At 43.3% G+C, this 14,468-nt stretch overlaps 1 protein-coding gene across 1 annotated transcript in view; it reads left to right on the top strand.

Annotated features, from left to right (window-relative positions):
* Window positions 1-14,468, top strand: part of LOC117267882 (neurabin-2-like) — a 42,630-nt gene that overhangs the window by 9,384 nt on the left and 18,778 nt on the right. The window contains exons 2-5 of the mRNA XM_033643944.2: window positions 2,621-3,025; window positions 3,358-3,554; window positions 3,639-3,989; window positions 4,097-4,822. Coding sequence (XP_033499835.1) covers window positions 2,707-3,025; window positions 3,358-3,554; window positions 3,639-3,989; window positions 4,097-4,822 — 1,593 coding nt within the window. The 5' untranslated portion in view covers window positions 2,621-2,706. The remainder of the gene's footprint in view (window positions 1-2,620; window positions 3,026-3,357; window positions 3,555-3,638; window positions 3,990-4,096; window positions 4,823-14,468) is intronic.

Here is a 14,468-nt window from a genome sequence, read left to right on the forward strand (position 1 = left end):
CTTGATCACAGCGTAAATGATTACTTGATAAATGAAAAAAATCAGCAACAAATTTAAAAATTGATTAAACATACAGTCATTTTAATCAAGACAAAGTGCCCAACTGGTTTTAGTCTCTTTGATGTTCTGTTTTCTGTAACTGTAAATTGAATTTCTTGTGTTTGGGATTGTTGGTCAGAAGACGTTTGAGGACATCTTGTTTGCCTCTTTGAACTTTTGATCAATATCAATATGAGAGTGAAGGAATTGCATGCAGATGCACTTTGGTTCTACTGAGGCAACATCACACGAGAGGGAGTGCTGTTGTCCTGACTATCATAACGGCTGTGATGTGGTCGCAGGCACGAGGCTGCAGGAACACACAAACATTCCTGCTCACTAGCTTCCTCTCCATGTTACCACAGGTCAGCTAGTTTGTATCGTGTACATCTATCTGTATGTTTCCATTTATTGTGCAGCCGGTGAAATAAGAGTCTGTTGACATTTGCATTGGTGGCACGTATGATGCCGATGAGTCATGAGCTTAATCAGTGCATTGCGTCATCTTCTGATGTCACCTCGAATCCTTAAGAGCTGCTGCAGGGTGAGCGAGTTACCTTGCTCAGTAGGTAGTCTGTGGAAATGTGGTGATAGCAGCTATTTGCATCTAGAATAATAATATCCTTAATCTTTGTTAGTTAACAATATTCTAGTCTATAGGCAAGTTTACTCGTAGCATAGCATACCCAGTTAGCAAGCTTATTCACTGATCCTGCAGGAGCTTATGAGGATTTTGTTCAGTGTAACTGAGGATTTTGTTAAATTGTACTAAGTTTGGAAAACGTAGCTCAGAAGAGGCACAAATGATTTTTGGAAAAAAAGCTAAGGTGCAGCACACTGATGACGTCAGAGGGCTGTGATTGGTTGATCGCAGTGTTGCTCCAGGAACGCAAAGTAGCATGTTGATCCAGAAGCATCCATCATGCGTGCCTCTGTGCCACCACATCACATCTGCAGCTGTCAAAAGCCCCTTTTACACTGCCAGATTTTCGGCGAATGTTGGGCCGTTTTGCCGGCAAGCTGCGAGCGTTTAGACACACAGAGCCAGATTGGTGAGTTGATCCGAGGTGCCCAATTTTCCGCCTCGTAGGGTAGACATATTGGCGGAACCTTTTTAGTTTAAACAGACCGAGGTGGCCTTCCGCCACGGGAGGGGCTGTTGATGACACCGCACGTGCGAGCCACTGGCGATGGATAAAGAGGAAACAGCTGATAGCAGGAATTAGCGAGCAGCTAGTAGCAAGAGGGAAACACAAACCTGACAGACACTGTAAAGATGAGCAACTGGGGAGACAAGGAATTGTGCGCCCTCCTTGTCCTCGCAAACGAAGAGGCCATTAACCGTCAGATGACGGGGACGGTGAAGAACGGGCCGACTTACGAGAGAATCACCGAAGGACTGACCAGCCGCGGCTTCCCTCCCACGTCACTGTTTACGTCACACGCTGAGCTACACGTTTTGTTACTTGCTCACGCCCCCCATTGCCCCGAAAAAGGCACATTCTGTATAAACAAAAGTAGGTAGCCGGCATTTTGCTGCACTCCCCGATTTTGTTTTTATACTGTCAATGCTGAAAAAAGACTGATTGGGCTTTCCTGCAAATTTGCACAATTCCTGTTTAAAAAGGGCTTCAGAGTAGCGTAGAAGTCAGGAGCGCTCACTCTGCAGCGAAATCCGATTTGATTTGAAGCAATCTCAGACGACTGAGGGGTCTCTGACCGACGATTTGAATCTCCAACTTTCAGGGGGCAGCCCTAACATCTGTATATTGTCACTATTGGTGCAAGTAAATTGAAAAATTAAAACTTCGTTTGGCTGCTCTCTGGTGAGGAGAGCCGAGCTGCTGCTGCCTCCACAAGCGCTGCCATCTTACCGCACTCAGACGTGGGGTCATTAATTATTCTTCGAATAGGCTGGTTGTCTCTTTCCCTTAAAAGACAAACAATCAGCTTTAATTTGAAGGAGTAGCCTATATTGATTGTAAGGAACAAAACATTTACTTAAGCCTGAGGGGGCAGCAGTTGTATCAGGGGGCCATGGCCCCACCTTAGGGGCACCACTGCTTGGTATGTTTTACTTTTCATAGACTGAGCAATTACTCCGTTTAGAGAAGAAATATTGGTGTAAATAATGCTGCCCGTCTCTTGACTGCCAACAGAACATGTTTTGGACCATAATTAAAAAAGTGAAATGAGTCCCATTACATGTGATAATTAGCTGCGTGGTCAGTGTCGGTCTCTGCAGCACTTTGTTCAGAACAGAGAGTTTCAGACTGTGAAGGAAGCACCACAAGTTTGAACAAGCTAAACTAACTGTTTGACAGTCTGACTTGTGGAAACACATATAGCAGCAACTTAATTATTTCCATGATTGATTAATCTGACAATTATTTATCTGATTATTAGATTAGCTGTAAATGTTTCGGGTGCATCTGTTGTTTGTTTCTGTCTGTCTCATATCATTAAAGATTGATTACTGTCGTCATAACTCATGTTGTGAATCTGTCAGTATTGACTAGGTATCATTGGAAACGATTCATCACAGATACGAACCATCGATCCGTCTCTTTGTGTGTTTCAGGAGGTGAATGTCAAACAGCTCCAGGATGCTGCCGTCCTCATCCCTGCTGACCTGCTCTTCACCGCCCGGTATCTGATTTACCAAACATGATGAAGACTGAACCCCCGGCGGCCACGGGGGGCAACGGGACCTCCGGTGGCAGCAGTGGGGGAAGTGGGAGCTCGAACCTGCGGAGTCCCTCGCCCCACCGCAACGCCTACGAGGCAGGGCTGGCGGCGCTCAAGAAAGCCACTGACCACCTCAACAATGCCGCCAATGGAGGCGCTGGACCTGCCTCAAAACCTGCTCCTCTGCCTCGTCCGACCGGGAGGGGCCGGAAATACGGATCAAATGTTCACCGTATCAAGAATATGTTCATGCAGATGCAGTCTCCTGGTGATGAAGAGGAGGGAGCCAAAATGATCGGTGGGTAAACTCACTAGTTTGATTTATGTCAAAGCCTTTAGATAAACACCGTGAGGAGAGGTAGATGATGATGATAGATAATTTTTTAATTGTTAAGATTTTGTCACTCACTTCTTAGAGCCTTTCCTACCTTGGCTCGGGCTAAGGAAAAATAATTGCTGAGATGTAGGAACATCTATCGTTACCCCAAAGTCTGACAGGGCAAGAGAAACAAGCAGTCAGACAGGTTGTTAGTTAGTTACAGTGTGGGCTCCATGCTTACTCTGACAGTCAGACCATCATAAAGGAGTGGGGCTTAGCGAAAGGTCAATTAACTGTCTTGTCATTGGCAGGTGGAGATCAGGCGGTGAAACTGTCCCTACCGAGGGCATCCAGCCTTAACGAGAACGTCGACCACAGTGCCCTGCTCAAACTTGGGGCCACGGTCTCAGAAAGGGTCAACCGTTTTGACCCTAAAGCAGGCGGAGAGGGTGGGGGCTTCTCCAAGCTCCAGGAGACCAGGAGGATCTTCGAACAGCGGACGCTACAGGTCAGAGGAGTCTTTGTGCTGCTAACCTGTGTGTTCTGATTCTGATCTAAGATCATCTGAATGACTGACTCTTGTCTCCTTTAGGAGAAGCAAGCTGCCACCAACCGGATCTTGCTGAAGAAGGAGCGGGCGTCGGGCTTCCAGGACAGCCGTCTAGATGTCGTGGCTCGTTTTAATGGCTCCACTGAGGCATTGGACCGGTTGGACGACCCCCCTGCCCCTGCTCCTGCTTCTGTTCCCACTCCTGCTCCTTTCCCTGCTGCCGCAGCTTCAGTCGGACCTGCTGACGCCGTCAGCCCCACCGTGAGCCAGCTCAGTGCCGTGTTCGAGAAGGGCGAACAGCCAAACAATCTCTACCTCCCCCAGCGTCGGTCAGGCCCTGCCCTACCACCAAAGCCCAAACCTCCAGCTAGAGCGGAGGTTCCCGTAAGGAAGGTGAGACTTAACTTTAAAAAAATGCAGGAAATCACAAAGTGCTGTCTGTCGAAGTAAATGAAAACAGAAGCCATGACTTGATCTCTCCTTGTCTCCTTCTCTCTCAGGGGAAGGTGCTCCCTCCAGGTAAGGAGGAGCGCAAAGAGGTGGCAGCAGGAGCTGTGAGCATGCAGGCAACAGAGCGACCAGAGGTGACAGGTTCTCTACAGAGGAGCGCAGGAGAAGTGACTGCCAGCGAGGAGAAGGAAGGACAGTCGGGAGAGCAGCTCCCCAACTCCTCCAACTCCTCTTCGTCCTCAGTGACTGTCACATCCTCCTCTTCCTCTTCGGATGTCAAGCCAGAATCGGAGGCCCAATCAGCAGCGACTGAAGCCAGGGGCTCCAGTACGGTGGCTGCCCCAGAGAAAGAGCCGCAAGCAGATGAACTTGACGGCTCCACCGGGGGATCTGAGGCCGGAGCCAGGCTGGTGCAGGCCGAGGTTCACGCCTCACTGGAAAATGGAGAAAAAGAGCCTCCAGAATCCTCTCCATCCTCTGATGAGAGGGAAGCAGACTCTGAGAGGAGGGGCGAGGGCGAAGAGGAGGAGGAGGAGAACGATGAGGATGGTTCCAGGAAGGAGGATTACTCAGAGGGAGACCTGGTGGATATCAGTGCGTACAGCGGGCTTGGGGAGGAGGACTCTGGGGGCAGCCAGCTAGATGATGAGGAGGATGAGGAAGATGAGGAGGCATACCAGCCGGAGACCAGCTGCACTGAGATACCAGGCCTCCCTGAGGAAGAGGAACCCGCACCACCCAGCAGGAAGATTAGATTCAGCACTGGGCCGATTAAGGTGAGTGGAATTTTGTCGGATGTCATTACTTTTCAACACTTGGTCAGAGCCTCAAAGGGTAACTGTGTTTTCTTCCTTGATCATATTTTCCCATGTTTTTGTGTCTCAGGCTGCTGTCAGTCCTAGTGTCCTCTCCTTTGGTCTGAATCAGGGACTCATGTTGTTCCAAAGTTGTATAATTGCCTAGAGTTGGTTCGTGTTCTCACGGCAGCATTTACAAGAGGACCAGATCAAATGCCTTGTGTGAGAAAGCTGCTCTTGATTGGTCAGAATTTCCATGTGGGAAAAATCCAGGAAGTAAAGCAAACGTTGAAGAAGAGTACACTTGCAAGATAAATGTGACACTTTCTGATGTCACAATGGAGGGACAACTACGCAGGTTGATTTTAGCGCTGCTCATCGTGGACTATATTGCTGTCATTGTTCATTTTAGTCAAACCATACAGTTTGAAAACGAGGCGCGGCTCCAACTAGAAAACAATGTTTTGATGCATTGGATGTGCTGAATGTGCATATTAAGGCAGTACAGGAGGAGGTGCACATTAATAATCCTCCAGGACTGTAACATGCTCATGTTTAACCCAAACAATGTGTCATGTGACTGCAGTTGCTTCACATCCAGGTCGGAACACCTTCTCACCACAAACCAACCGCACCAGAGTTCCTTTGGAACCGGACTGAGACCACCTCTTCAAGAAGGTCTCAATCCGGTTGTTTTGGTGCACACCTGAGTGTGACTGCCGTGTTCACACCTGCCCAAACCAACCGCACTGAGGGGGAGCTTGAGTTTGATTAATCCAAACCAAACAGGGCAGGTGTGAGAGCACCCTAAGCGACTAATGGGAAGGACAGTTTTTGTTATTGGTGCAGAACCATCAGACAGGCTCTTGAGCATTTGGCACCGTCACCGTTCACCATTTGTTTTTGCCACTGACATGCTCAAATAATTTCGAGTGTCTGACAGCACAATGGAGTGGATCCCTACAAAGATAGACCTGTTTGTTAAAGGGTAAGATCCTTAGAAACAGCCCTGAAATCACCATCACCAAACCCACCAGACTCCATTTAAATAAACAGTAATTTCAGTGTGCATAGATCCAGCATATTTTCACATCTGACTGGTCTTATTAAGGGTTTATGTCAACCAAACAAGAGTTGGTGATTGTTGGAACAATTGAAAAATGAGCCAAGGTGGCTTGTGTGAGTTTTGATTTGTTTCTGACAGTGTTGAATGAAGTGTGTTTTACAGTTATAAATTACTGTTTATGTAAATGCAGTCTGGTGGGTTTGGTGATGGCCATTTCCAGTCTGTTCCCAGTTAAACAAAAAGCATCTTACCCTTTAACAAAAAGGTCTGTCTCTGTCAGGATCCTTTCAGTAATGTTGGCAACACTTACAGGAATAATTTGAGCCTGTCAGTGGCAAAAACACTTGTAGTGGATGTAAATTGCAGTGTTTGTGGTTACATCCCAGCCTGTTCCAGCACGGCCGGCTGCAGCTTGGACCATTTTCAAATGTTGTTGTCTCTATTAGTCACTTAAGCCCAGCTCAGACCAAAGATTTACGACAAGACGAGTTCAAACAGGCAACTACCTGCAATGCGCCATTCTGCAACGTTCTGAAAATACCTGCTGGCTCATGCCAAAGCAACTAGAAGAGACGATGTGTCACCTGTACGCATTTGTGGCTAACTATAATTGTAGCTTCTTAAAGTCTGAATGAGGATAGTGATAGTAAGATACTGGCTACAGTGATGAAACAAAACCAGCATCAGATGGACCGTATTCATAATCAATACGCCACAATAATATAAGTAAGCAGCGAGCAGCAGCAGCGAACAGAGAGCTCGTCGGGGACGGAGCACCATTTGTAGCTTTGGAAGTTTCCCAGCTGATGTCAGCACTATCAGTTTTATTGGAGCGGGTACGAAGAGGAACTCCTTGAGGCACTTCCTCTCTGGCTTCAGTGTTACACACCACAATATTAAAGTGTCAGATGAAACTCAAACAGCGACTGTGACACTGTTTGTAAAGCCTTAAGATAGTTAATGATGTAAGTGAACTGACACCCTCTGGGGAGCTTGAAAGCTCCTTGAATTTTAATTAGTATTAGGTGATTAGGTTTTCATGCCTGCAGCCTGGTTGGAGGCATTATGATTTATATTTTGGGGGTTGTATGCATCTGCATGAACATTATCCCAGTCTCGTGAATGCAATATCTCTGAAAGAGGATGTCAAATTTCACAAGCCTCCACTTGGACTCAAGAATTAACTGATAATATTTTAGCGGTCAAAGGTCACTGTGACCTCACACAACATGTTTTTGGGCATGTACACTAATTATTATATAGTTTCACACAAATAGAATGAAGTATAAATAAAATAATAAATAATAATAAAATAATATGAAATACATAAAATGATAATATAATAATACAATATATAATAAAAATTATCATAAAATGATAAAGAGGAGGAGAAGGGTACAGGGAATCCATCGATGATTATGGGTGGAGCTGGGGTGTGTTGTGACTTGGTGAGGGTGGATTTGGAGCCAATGAGCAGGGCCTCGGTTTTATTGTCATTTAGCTTCAGGAAGTTCCTGCTCATCCAGCTCTGAATGTCTTCAAGACAGGTGGTGAGGGAGGTGGGAGGGATGACAGTGGTGGGTTTGGAGGAGATGCAGACCTGTGTGTCGTCGGCATAGCAGTGAAAATGGACCCCATGGTGACGGAGGATTGTGCCCAGGGGAAGGAGGTAGATGATGAAGAGAAGCGGACCCAAGACTGACCCCTGAGGGACACCCAGTGAAACACCCTGTGCTGCCGGCTTGAAGATGTGTGTGAAGCGTCCATGTTTCAGCAGCAACATCCATATTTGAAGCATTGTCATGACAACATGTCAGTGTGGACGGACATGGATGTAAACTCTAACTGCAACTTGACTGTTTCAGGAAAGCATACAGCAATAACAATAGATCAAATGACCGTCTAATGAGAGAGGAGACTGCTGACTAACCACTGAAAATTATCCACCAACCCTACATTTCCCCTCTTTGAAGCATTTTAGCCTTTATCAGCTGGTTGTTTTGGTCGTACAGCTGTGTTGGTTCACTCTCACTCCTCTCATCAGTCAGTCAGCAGCAGGCAGCTGTTTTCAGCACAAAAGCTCTGATGCGCCCGCTTTGCACTTCCTGCCAGGCACCAAAATAGAGACTAGCTTGTGAGTGTAGTGGAGCATTTAGCTTGATGTGTAGTTTGCTAACAGCCTGTTTATAAGTATGTTGTGTTTACAGCTTGTTTCACTGCTGCAGAGTCAGATCAGTTTGTGCAGGTTTGATGACGACAACAGATTATTAAAGATACTGGTCTGATTAATACTTGGAGCTCTGGAGAGCTGGTGTCTGACGCTTAGATTATAAAATGGGAGAAGAAAGAAGCTGAGCATGTTTAGTGACGGCTCTCATAAAGATGTGTGTGTGTTTGTGTGCTCTGCTGTCTACAGGGATGTGGAAACTAAATGAGAAGAGATAAAGAGAAATGATTGAAAAGACTCAGTGACTTCCTTCTTCATTAACATCACACACACACACACACACACATATACACACACACGGTTGCTGGGGGGATTTGGCTCTTTGATTTCGCCACAGTATTTCCTGCTGACTCTAGCTCAAAGTGTGTATGTGTGTGTGTGTGTGTGAATGTAGATCTTGATATAACAGAAGCTCTTTTCTTTACTGGAGTGCCCCCCCTCCCCCCCCCCCCCCCCCCCCTCACTGCGGCAGTCAGCTGGTTGAGCTCTATGCATTGTGAAACATGTTTCAACGCGCCACGATGAAGCCGTCACGTTAACATCATACTTCCTCAGTGACAGACGACTGAACAGCATACCATAAAGTATGACAGTATATCATATACTGTGTCACTGAAGAGAACAGATATATCTTGGTGTTGAAACACAGGACGTGTGGTGAGAATATGATGTTGTTAGACAGGACAAAGACTACATAATCGACACTGACGGTGCTCACTGAGGATCATTTTTCCTGTTCAGTCATGTCCACTCACGCAGACCGTAGAGGATAATAAAGAGACATGTTTTATTCCAGGCCAGGCGTCAGGTCAAAAGTGAATTCTTTACATTTTCTTGGACCTTCAAACCTTAAACCACTGACCTCTTGAGCCACAGCTGCAGCTAAAAACAGAGATGTGGCCTGACGCAGCGTTGTTTACTACCAAGGTAACTGCTGCAGTTAGCTGCCCAGCGAATCATGTGAGACCAGCGTCTGCTGCTGATGCGAAACCACCTGATCAGTTTCAGATGAACTTTTAATTCAGTATCATAAAACTCACAGAAAGCATCATATGAAATCATATGTCGTGAAACATTCATCTCATCTCTCACAGAAAGATGTTTGTAGGCAGGATGAAACCTCTAAAACTTGCTTATTTCAGCTTTAACAAAAGATGAACAATATATTTATTGAGATAACTTGCTGGTTGCTGCTTGACATTTCAATCACAACAGTTCAGCTGTTTGCTGCTGTGAAACTACCTCTGCAGAGGCTCACTTCCTTTAACTCCCTCAGCTCTTCGTCTATCTCTGTCTCTCATCTCTGTAAATGTTACTGTCGACTGTGAACTGTGTGGCAATAAGGTTCATTATAAAGCTGTGTTAACATTACCTAATCATAGTCAACAAGAAGACTACAGTAAGATCCAGGGTATGAAATAGGATTTGAGCATGTGATATGTGGCCGACTTAATGCTAACCCAGATTACATTTATTTAGTCTTGGTTAGCATCAGTTCTTGCATTCTTGCATTAGTAAAAAAAAAAAAAAACACACAACAAGTAGCTAAGTTAAAAGCTCAATTTCACCTATCACATGTAACGTTAGCACTACAAAAGAGCAACAATGGCATAAAAAAGTAATGTTAGCATATAAAAAAGTAACGTCCGCATGGAAAATAGTAACAATAGTATAAAAAATTTATTTCAGCATAAAAAAGGTAAAAACATGTAAGTAAAAAAGTAATGTTTGCATTATATAGAGTAACAATGGATTTAAAAAGTAATTTTAGCATTAAAAAAAGTAATAATGGCATTAAAAGAGTAACATTAGCCTAAAAAAGATTAATAGTGGCATAAAAAGTAACATTAGTATTAAAAAAAGAGTAACAGTGGGATGTAAAAGTAATGTTAGCATAAAAAAAGTAACATTAGCATAAAAAGTAGCATTAGAAGAGTAATGTTAGCATTAAAAAAAAGGAATGTTAGCATTAAAAAAGCAAGGTTAGCATTGAAAAAAGTAATAATGGCATTAAAAGAGTAACATTAGCATAAAAAAAGATTAATAGTGGCATAAAAAAGTAACATTAGTATTAAAAAAAGAGTAACAGTGGGATGTAAAAGTAACATTAGCATAAAAAAGTAACATTAGCATTAGAAGAGTAATGTTAGCATTAAAAAAAGGAATGTTAGCATTTAAAAAAGTAATGGCATGAAAAGAATCACCATTAACAGTGGCATAAAAAAGTAATGTTAGCATTAAAAAAGAGGAACAATGGCATAAAAAAAGTAATGTTAGCATTAAAAAAGTAACAATGGCGTAAAAAAATTGACGTTAGTGTAAAAAAAAAAAGTAAAAACTTGGCAGTTAAAAAAAGCGATGTTAGCATTAAAAAAGAGGAACAATGGCATAAAAAAAGGAATGTTAGCATTTAAAAAAGTAACGTTTGCGCTGAAAAAAATAACAATGGCATAAAAAAGTAATAGTAGAATTACAAAAACGGGTAACAGTGACATAAAAAATAATGTTAGCATTAAAAAAGTAACAATGACATAAAAAAATAGTCAGCATCAAAAAAAGTCGAAACATGGCATAAAAAGTCAGTGTTAAATAGAGTAACAGTGTCGCTAAAAAAGATACGTTATCACTAAAAAAGAGTAACAATGACATAAAAAAGTTAGCATTTTAAAAAAGTAAATAATGTCATAAAAAGTTATGTTAGCATAGCTGAGAGCACTGAAGCACTTCATTCTGGATATTCAACGAATGCCATCATAACTAACTTGTTAATAAAAACACATATAGAACAAAACAGAAAGTCGATTATTTATAGAACAGTAAGGAAAAACAGGTGCCGAATTTTTACTCTTTAAAGTAAAGAAAAGAACACTGAAGACATTATATCATAAGTCAATAAGTAACAATACCATGACAGACTTTTTATTATCATGTTTTTCAGAATAAAAGCAACAGCAGTGGCAAAAAGAACGCCGCTAGTAATAATTATAGTGTAAGTATATTTATGTGGGTCAGAGAGGCACCTCAGCCATGAACCACTGCAGCCTCTGTGGGCGTCAGAAAGCTTCCTGTCTCATTCCACAACTGGACACTTACTGTAAGCTCGTCAGTATGGCAGCAATATGACATAAACAGACCTGGACTGGAGTTGCTTTAAGTATTTATTGTGGTATTTTCTCAGAGGCAGTGTGAAGAGTCATTTTGAAAAGTGATATTTAAAAGGAGGATGGGTTACATCCTATCAGCATCCATACAGGAGTCAACATCTGATGTGCATGAAGCCCTGTGAGAGACAGCAACATGACTGAAACTGGTCTTACATGTTCACAGAGGTGTTCTGCTGCAGGGAACAGAGCCAGTGAACTGAAAGTCACTGCCCGGGCATGTTGGCTGTTGCTACTCAATTTCAAAACTGGTTGGTAATTGCTGCTCTGACATCATGAGGCACTTAAAGTAAAAGTCAGGCAGGAGAGCTCCAACCTCCTTTGGTTCCACACTAGTCTCTGACCTCCTGCTTCTGCAGCACGTCACTTTGAAGGACGTCCTCCACCTTTGATCTTCTAACAGGAATACCGTGTGACCAACTCTGTTTAGGAGCTTATTTCGAAGCTTCACACCGGCACATGACCACAACACAATGATAAAGGGTAACAGGTGATCAATCATTGCCTGCAGAAAACCTGCTGAAGTAGCTCGGCTGTCCTTCTTCACACTTTTACTGGATTTTTACACGCTCAGTTGTGCACAACGCTGCCTCTGTACGTCTGCAAAAAAGCAGTTGGAATGTAGCTGGGTGTGTTTGTTTTCCTTGAAAACACGTGTACACACACACACACACATGCAAAGCTAGAGGAAGCCGATTGATAAGAATCACAAAGTTAAGCTTTGTTCCGAAGAATTGACACCTGGTGTGTGTGTGTTGATGTGACCTGAACAGATAAGGAAGTCATCCTTTTTGCAGAGATTAGGGATCCACCTGATGCTGATTGAAATAATAAATGTAACGTGGAGAAGAGGAGGAGGGTGTGATTATTGTGGATGTGTTGGGGCAGGAAGGTTTGGAGGGGTGTTGGCTTCTCTTCACCTCCGGCATGAACAGCTCCATGAAGTGTCAGAAAATAGTGACAGATGCCCAGAACAGTTTCCCAGAGCCTGAGGCGATGTCATTAAATAACTTAACATCCAAACAAAAGTTCACAACCCCAAAGTTTATTATCATAGTATGACAGGCAAAAGCAGCAGCAAAAAAAAAACACCCTCAAATTGACCAAATTCTTGAGTGCTACACATCCTGGGCAGATGTAAGTTGTGGTGCGGTGGTGCAGTGGTTAGTATTGTCGCCTCACAGCAAGAGGGTTCCTTCAGGTGGGGGAGCCCCTCTGTGTGGAGTCTGCATGTTCTCTGTCCAACTTGGCTCTGTCCAAAGGTTAACGATGTCCACCTATCAGCAGTTCGAGAGCAAAGAACCACATTACAGGCCGTATTTAAACGATCTATGGCTCATTGTCTAAAGCTGTGGTTCTCAAACTTTTTGTGCCCAAGGCACAGCAAAGGGCAATCTGAAATCTCAAGGCACACCTGTGTTTATATCTGTGCACAACACCTTCTATAACAGGTGTTATCACTCTTATCACGACATGAGACAATAAAAATAAGATAAAACAGGCAGCTTTCATTATGCTGTCCACTGACAGTTCTGTCCTCTTCTCTGTCAGAGGTAGGTCATTGTCACTGGTGATTTTTTGTAATTTGCTCTGTATAATAAAGTGATCCATCGTCCCACTCACGGCTTTCTCCTTTTAAATGTTATCATCTCTCACACTGGCTGCCAATCAGGGCTTTAATGTGTCACACACTTAAAATGCCCACGCGCCAACAGTGACAAATAGGTCCCCTGTGCAGGTTTTTAAAATTAAATTAAATTACATTTTCTGGCTGGAGTTTGCCTCTTTATAAGAAAATGGCTGTGCACAATATACTAATACAGTCAATTAAAAAATCATTCATAACTTCTTGTATAGGACCAGTTGAATATTGCAACAATAATGCGTGGTTATCATAAAATCCCACAGCACACTTGGTTTGGCATCACAGCACACTATTTGAGAACCACTGGTCTTCAGTACATGGAACAGGTGCATTTAGGGCGTGTCTACCTCCACCTCTGCTGGTTAAATGGCACACACATCTGGGCACAAAATGAGGCCCAAGGGGCAAATGGGTTGTATTTATACTCTTAATCTTAATTATCTGTTTGTTTGTTTTTTTGTTTTTTTTTTTGATTGTTGTATGGCGACCTTAAGTGCCATGAAAGGCGCCTTATAAATAAAATGTATTATTAATCAATCATAGGTGCATTCTGGGCATGACATGAATTCAGAGTGTCATCTCCCATTCCCTTTAAAAGCCAGGTGTGACTGTACCTAGGGAACTTCTATTTACATGGCAGACTTGTGCTTTTTTTTTGCTGAGAGTAATGCAGTAAGAGCAGTAATGTCTCTGCAGGACATCTTAATAATGCGCTCTTTAAATGGCATGAAAATACTGCATCATTCTGACTTTTTAGCAGGTTTTTGTTGGTCAATGACACAGTTGCTTATTGCTGCATCAATATAGCAATACGCTAACAATGTGCCTGACCACACCTCGTTTTAAGAGCTACACGCCCAGGGGTGCAAGTACATTTGTTACTTGTACAATGTCAGCACTGACTGTCTTTCCTCCTCACTATTTATTACGTATGTATTTCAGAACTACAGCAGTGCAACACATGCATTTTCTTGTGGTGTAATACTGTGGCTGTTTCATGCCAGTAGAGCCTGAGAGACTACGAGAGTCTTTCGTAGCGTCCTTGCCCAATCTTGATCCAGTTACCTGCCTTACATCCAGCTGACTGTAGTGACTCAAGATAATTCACTACTCAGCCAGTGGGATTAACAGTGAGTCTGCTTCTGTTTTTAGCTTCAGAGACTTTACTTCCTATAGTTTTATGTTCTTATAAATTTTTAAGTAATCGTTAAGTGTGAGATGGTTGCAATTAGTTGCTGCTATTGTTCATAGCCATGCTGCATGGATTATTCTGTCAATTCAGAGTTAAATTATCGGACCTTGTGTGATAGATGCTAACATCTTCTCAGTCAATAGAAAAGTTGCAGTGCCCAGGTGTCCTGATAACGTGTGATGTGATTGGTTGTCATTTAACATAGCCCTCAATCAAGACAGAACCTGAAACAACAAACTAAGAACCATGAGAGCAGAGAGACGGCACAGCCCTGTGTTGAAGGCTCATCCTGCCTCTGTGGCTCTGCTTTTATCCAGTGTAGTAGGAGGTGGCT

This window comes from Epinephelus lanceolatus, chromosome 18, assembly GCF_041903045.1.
Source record: "Epinephelus lanceolatus isolate andai-2023 chromosome 18, ASM4190304v1, whole genome shotgun sequence".
In the NCBI taxonomy this organism is placed as follows: Eukaryota; Metazoa; Chordata; class Actinopteri; order Perciformes; family Serranidae; genus Epinephelus; species Epinephelus lanceolatus.